At 38.5% G+C, this 12,199-nt stretch overlaps 1 protein-coding gene across 1 annotated transcript; it reads right to left on the bottom strand.

The window, feature by feature from the left end:
• Positions 1-226: 226 nt before the first annotated feature.
• LOC140935392 (lysophosphatidic acid phosphatase type 6-like) lies at positions 227-11,083 on the bottom strand. The gene is made up of 10 exons (XM_073384941.1): positions 10,737-11,083; positions 9,709-9,839; positions 9,119-9,201; positions 7,778-8,001; positions 7,013-7,122; positions 4,485-4,565; positions 2,759-2,888; positions 2,370-2,408; positions 1,482-1,528; positions 227-1,385 (listed from the first exon to the last, which is right to left on the bottom strand). The coding sequence occupies exons 1-10, from the start codon at positions 11,067-11,069 to the stop codon at positions 1,313-1,315; spliced, it is 1,251 nt and encodes a 416-aa protein (XP_073241042.1). The 5' UTR covers positions 11,070-11,083; the 3' UTR covers positions 227-1,312.
• Positions 11,084-12,199: the final 1,116 nt, after the last annotated feature.

The following is a 12,199-nucleotide window of genomic DNA, read 5'->3' as shown; positions in this document are numbered from 1 at the left end:
GCCATTTTCCTTTTATTGGTCCTCTGTTACGTTCTTAACAATTCGGCAATTTTATTTTTGCGGCGCCGATACAAAAAAGACAAATTTACCGTAAACACAGACTTAAACATAAACTCAGGAGCCCAAAATTCTCTTTCTGTAAAATTACATTGCAAAATATCGCTATAGCGCTATGATGATGTTTCATATTTTTGAATTATGACGATTTAATACCTGAAAATACACCTTTTTGCTAGATTACTTTAATAAATGGTAACGAGTTTTTCTTAGTCGGCCTAGCTGTACACTCTGTTGTGCTTCTCACACTAAATATCTTACCCCGTTTCTGGGAAAGAAAAAGGCCCCATTGGGGCGGTAATTGATTTTATTTAAAATTTCTACAATAAAACGTGCATTATCAACACCAAAATCATTATGGTCCTTACAAGCGCTATTGGCTTTATCTTCGTCATCAACATCAAAATCACCATCATCGCAATCGTATACCTCTTCACCTCAAGATAAACTGTTCCCCTCCTCCTCCTCATCATCAATTTATATCTAGCCGATATTTTGAAAACGAAATTTGTCGCCACTTGAGTGAAAAAGGGCCAAAACGCAGGTTTTGTACGCCTGATAAGCTCAAAAATCACACCAGCGAAGCAAAAGGAAAGGAGAAAAAGAAAGAACGAAGAGGACGAAAGGAGAAGAAAAAAAGCAAAGGTTGCACTGTTAGTTTTTATGATGGCTACTATTTGACGGAAGAGGTCTTTTTGTAACCTGCAAAAACATCCGTTTCTCCTCGTTCTTCGTACCTGGGGACGTTTCGCGCGAAACGTCCCCAGCGGCGAAGAGGTAGAGGAAATGGATGTTTTCGCAGGCTAGGCTTTTTGGCGCTAACGTTTTCAAAAATACGGCTAGATATACAGTCATGTTATCATTATCATCATCATCAACATTATCGTCATTATCACAATCATCATTATCAGCTGTTAATCATCGTCATCGGGATCATCACATGACTGTTCACCCATCAATACCAAGATGGCCGTCATTACCTTTACCATTCTTTTCATTACAAGCCTTATTTGTGTCCCGGTAATCAACATCGCCATCATCACCAACACCATCATTGCATGTCACTGATAACCTTCGACAAATTGAACAGGAAACCTAACTGTTTCACCGACACTTCCAAATTCCAATTCGACCAGGAATCAGGTAGACGAAGAACCACGGAGTGGATGTGCTACCTCTACATCGTTATTTTTTACCGATTATTCCTTGTTATGTGCATTTACTACATGCTTTGACGGTGCGCACTCAAGTCATTTTAATTTGTCAAAGTAACTTTACATTCTTCTTCCCAGTTGTCTATAAAATACTCGGAGACCAACTCCTTGAATCTGAAAGACAAGAAGACCCTCTTTTAGTGCTTGGGAAAGTCATTTTGTCTTGCTTTGCGGATGATTAAACTTGTTAGCATAACTTTCATAACTTACTTGTTTAATGGACACAGAGGACCCGAACATCCTGGAAGAACCTTTTCCTGACAAAAACACAAGGAGAACAAATCAACTAACATTATTTTTGAATAACTGGAAACAATTTTCCATTCGCTTTAAGGGGTTGTTTTGGGCATAGATTCTCATTACTTTCACAGTTTTTCTTTCACTTTGCACTGTTGGGGGGTACTAATTGGCTTACAGAACTTCGCATACGCGCGTTTTCTCGCGCTCCCGCGCCTGGGGTACCTTCGCATTTTGATAGGTTCATTTGATTGCCTCCCTCCGTTGCGATTGGCCAGAATAAATACTTGCTTTTGCGCCTTCCTAGATCTTTACGCAGTCTCTCATGCACCCATTCTTGGACTTGTCACGCAACGATTGCTACGTGACGAGACAAGGAACGGCTGCTTGAAACTGTGTGGGAGACACTAGAAGTTTAGATTCGAGGACGAGATTTAACTGAAAGCTTTATTCGCGTATTCCCAAAAAATAGACACCCCTGAAAGCTTCACTGTAATTTTTTTTTTCACCAAAAAAGGTGGCACTGTTATTATTATTGAAAAAATATGACGAAACTTCTAACATTTGATGAGGTTTGATCGCTTGTTTCCGCAAAACTAAGACATTCCCGCCAAAACTCCTAGTAGAATGACAACGGCTGTCACGTTTTCCCGCCAACGCTGAAACACGCGCGCGCATTATCTCGTACTCGTAGTCGTCCTCGATGACGACGGTAAACCCTAATCCTACCACACTCCCGTCCACGCCTTTGATGGGAGGGGGCATCAATCGAGACAAGCTGTACCCCATGAATTGGTCTAAGTTTCATCATTACTTTTTCATTTCTTAAATTGCAACAGCGTTGGATGAGATGAAACTTACCTCGCCTTTGTATAAAACTCTTATATAGTACTGGCGATCCTAAAATATTCAACAAAACAAATATATATTTTTAATATATCTATTAGTTTAAGTAATTAAGTTGTTAAATTTGGCGGGAAAGCTTTATCTAACTTAAAAACTACAACAAATTTCTGCGGAAATAAAAATAAAATGCAGCAGGGATAAAAAGTTCTTTAAAAGATATATCTTGAGAATGATTGACTGATTCATTGACTGATTGACTGATTGATTATGTCTTATTTGAGCTTAATGTTGCTTCTACGTTTCTGCTCAATTTCGGAACTTTTTCAAGCTTGTAAATGACTCTAGATAATCAACTGAAAATATTCTGATAATTTCCATAAATTTGACAGATAACCTGTGTATACCTTATCCCTGTAGAGCTCAAATGCAATATCAGCAGCAAAGTCGGGCCATTTGTCATCAAGCACACCAAGTAACATCAATATTGGTGCTAGAGTGACGTCATGCGCTGAATACAGCATCATTTTGTAATTGCTGTTGAAGACAAACACCATAAATTATCAATAACCCTGGTGAATGGAATTGCATTGGCACTGGGCATATTCAATCCACCCTATTGTTAACTATTAAACCATTACACACTGAATTAGACTGTACACAGTCCCTCGCTCCATGCAAGGGAATAAATCAGAGAGATCTGGGAAATTTTTTCCTTGTGGAATCCGGAATACAACTCAAGGAATCCAGAATAATTCCACTGACTAACGATTAGAATCTGGAATCCAAGTTCTACTTAAAAAGACTAGAATCCATTACCTGGAATCCCGAATCCACAGCGTGGAATCCAGTGCCCAGTTGTTCGAAGGCCGATTAACGCTTAACCCGGGATTAAATTTAACCCTGGTTTCTCTATCTTGTGTTCAAAAGTATTTTCTCGGACAATTTTCTTTGTTATATTTAGACCTTTCAATCATCAAATGTAGACAAAAAGAATTAAAACTGAAATGCTTTTTAAGCTTTCAAATCTGAAATCAAATCTCGCACTAACCCTGGGTTACCTTAACCCGGCTTTGAACAACTCGGCCCAGGGCCCGATTAGCGCTTAAACCGTGGTTAAATTTAACCTGGGTTTCTTTTTCTTGTATTCAAAAGCATTTTCTCGGATAATTTTCTCTGTTATTTTTAGAGCTTCCAATCATCAACTTGTAGACAAAAAGAATTCAAACTGAAATGCTTGTTAAGCTTTCAAATCTGTATTCAAATCTCGCACTAACCCTGGGTTATCTTAACCCAGCTTTTAACAACTCAGCCCAGGATCTTAGACTGTCTTAGATTCTCTTACATGGGTTGAAGTTCCCCCTTTTCCCGAAGATCATCAAGATTGAGCACTTTCATCATCATCATCATTATTATCATCATCATCAACATCATCATCATCACTTTTATTTATACACAGTAAAACATCAGGCTAATATACAAATATAGCTAAGTACATAATACTTTGAAATCGTAAAATATTACAAACTACTGAATTAACAGTAATAGCACTTACAATAACGAATGTTGAAATAAACAAATAAATAAATAAAATAAAATTTATCTATTTAATTAAGGCCTGTTTTCCATGAATGCTGTTTTTGAGCTAGAAGTTAACAGTTTCTGGAAGCTAGTCAAAGATTTATACTATAGCAGGCGGCTGCAGTGGAACCTTGATGCAACAAATCTCGTTCCTCACTACAACAAACAATATCCTTTGCCCCAGTAATAGCAATATATAGTAAAATATGTTTCACACATGCAAGGTACACCGTATTCCGGGATCTAGGCAATTTTTGCCTGTGGAATCCGAAATCCTGGGCTTTGGAATACAGAATTTAGTTCAAGGAATCTTGAATACTGCTAGGAATTTTGCTTGTAAAATCAGAAATCCTGGGCTTTGGAATCTGGAAAAAAAGATTCCTTGGAAAAATGGAATTCGAGTACTTTTGAAGACTGTGTGAATCTTTGAAATCTTAGGATATTTGAATATCTTATCTTTCAAGAAAATGTGAATCTAATTGCTTTTGGGGGCTTTAGGGTTAATTTAACATACCATCACATGAAACACTTTTATTAGATGCATGCACTTACTGTTTGCCATCAATTTTCTTGATAAAGTTGTCCATTATGTGTTCTAAAAACAATCCGATACCAAGTGAAAGAATCTTCTTACTATAATAAATAAAATTGACAAAATGAAAGACAATTAAAGCTACACTGTAGAATTTTGCGAGGTGTTAAGTTGTTGTAGTTTCATCCACATGTGGAAGATTCATTTCCATGGGGTAAACAATTCAAAAGACATCCACTATATTACAGGAAAGAAATTATACAAATGTGTTTGGGAAACTACAACTGTTTGCAGTTTTCAGTCATTGAAATGTTTTTATTACAGTCAGACCCTGTTAAAGCGGACACATAGAAAAAGTCCATATTAACGGGGTGTTTGTATTAAGCAGGTTCAATCTAAAGAAAATATAAGGGCTTTTTCTCCAGGGATAAAGCAAACTGTCCGGTCAGTAATAAATGAGGTGTCCATATTAAGTGGTTGTCCATAAAGCAAGGTTTGATTGTATTCTCTTAGGGCTAGTGCTGGTAAATACTGTCTGAAAATAGGTGGATCTGCACTCAAAATCTCAGAAACATTCCTGATGTGTCTCGGAAACAGTTCTTGTATATTTCTTCTCTTCCCAGAGTAACTCTGAGTGACTCAAGGCTTGAACTTCTCTTGAAAGGCTTCAGGGGTCTCATCACCCCTTCAATCTACTGTATTCCTTTTTCTGCTTTTGCTGCTTTCTAATGCCCTACTCACAAAATTGTCACATTTATAATGTGCATCATTTGATACAGTCTAACTTAACTTTACCCTGTGGGCAGTGGTTTCTCCAGGCCGGACACTCGTAGCGTAGCGTAGCGTCCGTCCTGGAGAAACCACTGCTTTTAGCTTGCAGGGTAACTCAACTTTAGTTCTTTCTGGCCATTTAATAGAGGTATGAGACAATACAAAATAACTTTTTGGGATGGTGCGTAGATTGCCAGTGAGGGCCACTTAACTGATAGAGGTGGCTGTTTAATAGAGGTTCTCCGCCAACATTGATTTATTGGCAACTTTTTTTGCACTGATCTGACAACTGGTTGCTGAATACAGGTTGGCCACTTACATGTAAAATAGGTTTGAATGTAACAAAAACCTTGCAAAAATTATCTTTACTTTCACGGAGCTGTTTCCTTCAGAATGCTCTTTCATACTTTCAGATTTTATCTACTATAGTTATTGTTAGCCTCTCTAGGCAGAAATTTCCTCACCCTGTGAGCAGAGGCTGCATTTTTGCTGTGTGAACTGTCATGCGAAAAGTAGCCTCTGCCAACAACAGTTCAATTTTCTATCATGCATGTGCGAAATTCATCACCCAATTCGCAAGCAAAAATTAATAGTCTGGTCTGTCGTCACAGGCAAATGGTGGGAGTTTCCTGGGAATAAAAAAGTTGCGACAACTGCCACGACAACTCTGATCTGCCACACAAGACTCACTCAATGCTCTAAACCGGTTAAGAACAGGAAAAAAACCTTGTTTTTAAAATTTATTTGTCCAGATTTCTGGACAGATTTGAACGGTTGTTGGCAGAGGCTACTTTTCGCACACAAGCTCACATTGCAAAAATATAGCCTCTGCTCGCAAGGCACAATTGCCTCATAATTAGGGAAAGATAGATTCCCTGGGGGGTACTCAACAATGTTTCACACAGGGAGGCTCTGCCTCGAGGTCCAACCAGCCTTACCCTTTTATATACCATTTTTACAACAAAAGGTTTTCCTTTTGTATACCTTCCATTGACAAATGGTACCCCTCTCACATATCCAGTTTAGAATATTGCAACCCTTTTAACTTCTGTAAATGCACCATCTTGAAATATGAAAAAATTACAAAACCAGGAAATTTTCTCGACTTTTTTACAGCCATAAATTTTTTCCAGAATAGCAATTTTAGGTCTTTATAAAGATGGAATGACAAATTTCCCTACCTTCTATAATCCTTCAAATCGTGAAATTCCAATCCTTTCATATACCTGAGGCCTGAAAAGGTACCCCTTTCAGGCAGAGCCTCCCCCAGGGGGGGTACTCAGGATTTCAAGTGACGGGGATGATCAAAGGATTTTTTGGGTTTGAAATTTTTGATTCCGGGATTTTTTGGGGTAGCTTGATTCGAGTAGGGATTTTTTTTGGGTATTAAAAAGAATCGGTAGTGCCCTGGCTGCGTAGTTCTGCTAATAAAGTACAAACAAACGTATTTTGCTGTTGTTTAATAGTTAACTATGGTGTCGCTTTATATCGCACGTGTTAGGCATGGGATTTTTTGGGGGTTAATTTTTGGTCCAGGGATTTTTGTGGGTTTTGCTGGAAACCCTAGGGATTTTTTTGGGTCTTGACTTTCTGGTCCATTCGATCATCCCCGTCACTTGAGATCCCGAGTACCCCCCCCTGGGGAGCCTCCCCTTATAGGCTATTTTAGAGAGTATCTCCTGTCCAGGGGACAGTCTGATGACATTACCATGAGCAGTTCACAAAAACCCTTGTAGAGTGTAGCTAAGTGAAGTTTATAGCAGGTAACATTACTGACCTATTTCCTAAATTAACTCCATACTGCAGTGAGAGAAATAGCTGCAGAGCTTGTTCTTCTATTAAATTTAAGTTTTGAAGAATATTTTTTGGAACTTCCATGTTATGAGCCTGCAAATTGAAAAAATGTATTTGAGTTTAACTTGATTTACTTTCAGGCAATCAGACTTTCTCAGTATGAGTAACTGACAAATAATTACACAGGGGTTAATGATAAGATCGAAGACCTAACATTATGTATCCAGCGTATTAAAAGGAAGCTTTCAGAGCAAGGTACAAATTGTGGAGTAAAAATAAAGAGAAAAATAAAAAAAATTAAGTATACTGTAAGCCTATCTTGGCGTCTATAGTCGCAGCCTTTACGCGCTAAAGTTTTTAACACACAAACTTTATTCTAGAACTTCTACAACTGGTGCAGGGAAACAAGTGAACCGATGTGAAGTATAACGAAGTACAGCGAAGTATAGCGGTACTGAAAAATAACAATTAAACAAATACAAAGTCAAGATAAAACAACCTACAAACTGAACGAAAGCAATAAGGCAATCTAGAAATGCGAATGAAACAAACGAGATACTTACAAGACGATAGCGAGATAAGGACGAAAAACTAGGACGAGCAAAACCCAAACATTAAACTGTAAACCGGACCAAGCGCAGCTAAACGAAGAACTGACGCGAAAAAATTACAATAAAAGCTAAATATATGATATGCAGAAAAATCCTAATTGAATTAAGGTCAAAATTAACATCGTGTATGCACTTACCATCATTGCAGACACAATATCCTTTAGGTGAATTGAAGATAATTTATTGTCTCCGTTCATATTCAAAGCCTGTTCAAGCTTTTCCTGCCTATCATCAAATCCCTTTATGTGGTCCAAGCCTTTGGCATGCTGAAAATACTTCCAGCAGTTTTTCAAAGCTTTACAGTGAGATACATTTGGGTACAAGAACTCTTTTTCTTCATGTTCTGTGTACATTGTTAATTCTGAAACAAATCAACCCCCAGATCTTCCTCAGTTTTGGGTAAATAAATACATTAACTGCAATAACAACACCCAGGCTCTTCAAAACAGATGTATTGTATATAATAAATTTAACTATTCTTAGTCGAGGGTATCAAATTTTGTTCCCTTTGTAAAATTATTATTATGCCTAATTTTTCTTGTTTTGTCTTTTATGTCCACTCCACCTCTTCCTCAAATTAGCTTAGCAAACTGCAGGTTGGGTGAAATGTTTCCTTTTTCATTTTAAGTTTACTTTAATTTCTTACTTGTAAACTTTTTCATGTGCAATAAAGTTGTTGTTGTTGTACTGGAAATACATGTAGATCAACAGGAAGATTTAATGAGGCTTACTGCAGGCCACAAGTGCTTGGAGGACTATCAGAATATTGAGCAAAACTGTGTTATTTAATGCCTTGGGCAGCCTAAACAGTTGCAAAATTGCTGGACAAAAGCTCCCAAAAAACATCCTTGGTTTTAACTTTAATGTGCTAATTAATAATAATACATCTTGGAAAAGAAACAAGCCCATCAACCTAGTCTCCCCCATTCAAAGCTGTTAGTCCAAGTTAAAACTATGGGCTTTCATTTCTAGCACCTTTGATAAGGTTTGGAGGGATGGAATGTCTGCGATCACACCCTTGTACAAATTTTTCAGTGATCCCACCGTTGATAATTTTTTACAAGGACAAGTACATCACCACATTATGTTAAGGGCTTATGTAACTGGTTGAACATTTCGTTTTTTATATATCAGGGTAAGGAAATACATGAAATTCGACTCGTGACTGAAAGGGCAAAATGTTGTTTCAGTTTACACGCATTCTAGCCTAGACCCTGGAGGAGTTTAAAACCTTAAATTTAGGCAACTGCTGGTTTTTCTTTAAAGAAACAATACTGTCTGATGTATCACTACATGTGCATGTCTGCACTGCTCTGGAGTAGTGTAACATTATTGTCATCTTGGAGATATTTGCACATATTAGCAATGAGTAATTGATATTAGTTGGCCAATAAGAGCATATCCATTAAATTTAATTATCAGACACATCTTTAACATTAAACAGCAATAAGTGCATAATCAATGGTTAAACAACAAACCTTTCAACCGTTCCTTTCCAAACATGCCTGCTAAAACACATCTGGCTGAGTCTATCGTCCTTTGAAAATCTGATGTACGAGTACTAAAAAATAAATACATTCAAATAGTAAGTTAAAAGTTACTGTTACTGAGAAATACAGTGGTTCTTCAACTTCTACAGAACAGAAAATTCCCTTCAATTTATATTAAGCCAGGGTGATTCAATTCTGTCCACTCATACCAATGTAACACACCTCAAAAAATAACGGAATGTTCAAACTTGAGTTTGAAAGTGATGATAGAGAGTCTAAGCTTCACGTATATGTTGTGGTTCAATTTTATCCTTAATGGTTTAAATTTTATTTCCCTTTGTTTTAAACTCATTATCATACAATACCATACCCGAAAACAAAAGGAAATAAAATTTAAACCAAGGATAAAATTGAACCACAAAATATACAGCAAACGACCAACATCAGATTTAAGTTTAGCATTGGAGCAAAATTATGTACATTTGACCTTCAATTGTTTTTACCTACACTCTGTAACTTTCAGTTATTACTTGTTAATAAGTAGTGTGATAATACACAATGTTATTCTTAAAACTTACTAAATCTCCTCAGGATGGTAGGTTTCCTGTAAAAACTTCAGGTTATCCACATACAGTTTTCCTCGCTTTTTCCCTAATTCATACATTTGTTGTTGTCCTACTTTTGTAAGCTGTCCAGCTGGAATTCCTCCCTGAAGAAAAACAGAAACACTGTAACAAATCTTACAGAGTCAGTTGGGATTACATTTAGGATTATGCCATTTGTGTCCCAAAGGTGTCTGTGTTAAAGCTGATTTTCACTAGCGCGAGAGCCGTAGTCGGAGTTGTGATCAGAGGTGTAGAGCTTATGATCTAGTGAAAACAGTGTTCTGATTCCACTTACGACTCCGTTGCTTACCTTCCGCTTATGACCTAGTGAAAGTTTACCAGGTTGTTGGAGTCGGAAGAAGAAGCAGAGGAACTAAACCAATCACAAAGCATGGGAACATGCATTGTGATTGGTTTGTCCTTCTGCTTCTGCTTCCAACTCCGACAATCTGGTTTTCACTAGATCACAAGTGGAACATAAGTGACAGAGTCGTAAGCGGAGTCGGAAGAAATGGAAACGTTCTGATTCTTCTGACTCCAATTCCGTTGCACTTATGACTCTGATTTTTTTATTTTCACTAGGTCATAAGCGCTCTTATGACTTCTCTTACCACTTTGACTTCGACTCTGTCGCTAGTGAGAAACAGCTTTAGAGAGGGATGACTGTATAACAACAGTTTTTGGGCTGTAAGAAAGAGAGAGAGAGGTTTATTTGATCCAGAAATTTTGCACTTAAGTTTGGGGGGAGGGGGAGGGGGAGGCTCTCATGTTACAGGTGGATCACACAGCCACCGGTGACACCTGTATCGCACACTTAATAATGCATACTCTAATATAGCTGTAACATAAGAAAAGCCGGAGTCCAAATACTGATACTCAGCTGTTTTTCAATTATCGCTGTTGAAAAGTCGCGAAATAGTGCCATTTTCGTTTATGCAACGTAAGCATTCTTATTGGACCGGTCGCCGGTTTAATTTGAGAAATATTAAAGCAGTTCAAACCTTTAAAAGTCTCTTCAATAATCTTTCTTTGCTTTCAGATACTGGACAAGGTCCTCCAGACACATGTTTAAGCTCATAAGCCACATCTGTGTGTGGAAGTGTTCCCAGAAGATCGGCCGTCCAAGTTACCAGTTCTAATTCTTCACAAGGAGGACGAAAGACTGGAGTTCTTGCGCCATGTCTAAATGCCATTTGAACCAAGACCAACTCTAAATTTGATTCTGGTGTGGTTTCTTTCGTTTTGCTCGAGATTTCTCGGGATATCTTAAAAGCTCCGCCTGCAGCAGCTAAACTGACTGCGGAGAGTCGCCAGGCACGGCTGATACCGGCCATTTTGAAACCGTGTCTCTGTCACGCGTAGCCTGCGAAAACCAGGCTACGTCACGCGCCAAACGAAAAATCTTGGCGCGTGAAATGGACTTCCGGAAAAGCCGGATAGGATCTGAATGTTTTGTCCAGGTCGTAGTGGTCAAAGGATCGCTATCCAACAAATAAATCACTATACACTAGATAAGTAACGGTATTAGCAGAAAAGAATTTTATTAGTTAGTGGAAAGTGACTGATTTATCTCGTGGTGTAAGCTCGAGCTTGTATTTTTGGAAAAGCGTCTTTAGTTTTCGGGCAGACAGTATTTTGAAATCAGATGGGGATTTTTTATCAAACTGAAAGGTTTCCTGACTGCGTGCATTTCTTTGCTGCATGAGCCGGACAAGCCGTGATCGAGACAATAGCCGTCGTGTACGAACTCACGAAAAGAACTCAGGAGAAACTGTTCGCCGATTGGGCACAATAATACAAAGCATTTTTTGTGCCCAATCAAGAGCCGGCATCTGCTTGAATTTTTGGAAATAGTTCAGTGAGAGTCGGTACCCAGGGGCTCTTTTGCCCGTACTTGAAAACTTTCGTCGCGCCTTTTCTCCCGACCCGACTGACTGCCCCTGGGTCTCCGAGAATGTGTAGACGAGCGAAACGTCGTGAAACCCTCTCTTTCCAGTCCTCACGCGGTTTTTCGCGCTTATTTTTGGATTTGCTTTCCCACTATCTTGGAGCCTGGAACAGGCTAATGTGTTATCTAGCTGTTGGTAACCAATTTTAGTAACCATGAGGTCTTCATAAGCCATAGGCGGATGCAATCCTCCATCTATACGGGGCCGGGCTCACTACTCGGGGGAATCACTAAAAAGAAGACGGGGATGAAACCCCCGAGGGGGACCAATGTGGGTGTGGCTCACGCTTAAACTGACCCCTAAAAAAGACCATATTAAAGCAGACATCACGGCATTTTTTGTACATTTCTTTATGCAAAGCCCTAAGCGGTACGTGAATTGACAGATATAGTGACTCTCCGTCCCAAACACTCTAAGTGAGACCAAAATCTTCAATTTAAAGCAGACGATGAGCATCCCAGTCATTTACGAGCTCAAATATCTGGGCTTTTCTCTTCCTCTTTATAGTATAATTT

This window comes from Porites lutea, chromosome 4, assembly GCF_958299795.1.
Source record: "Porites lutea chromosome 4, jaPorLute2.1, whole genome shotgun sequence".
Taxonomy (NCBI): domain Eukaryota; kingdom Metazoa; phylum Cnidaria; class Anthozoa; order Scleractinia; family Poritidae; genus Porites; species Porites lutea.
This window is presented reverse-complemented; position numbering and strand designations above follow the sequence as displayed.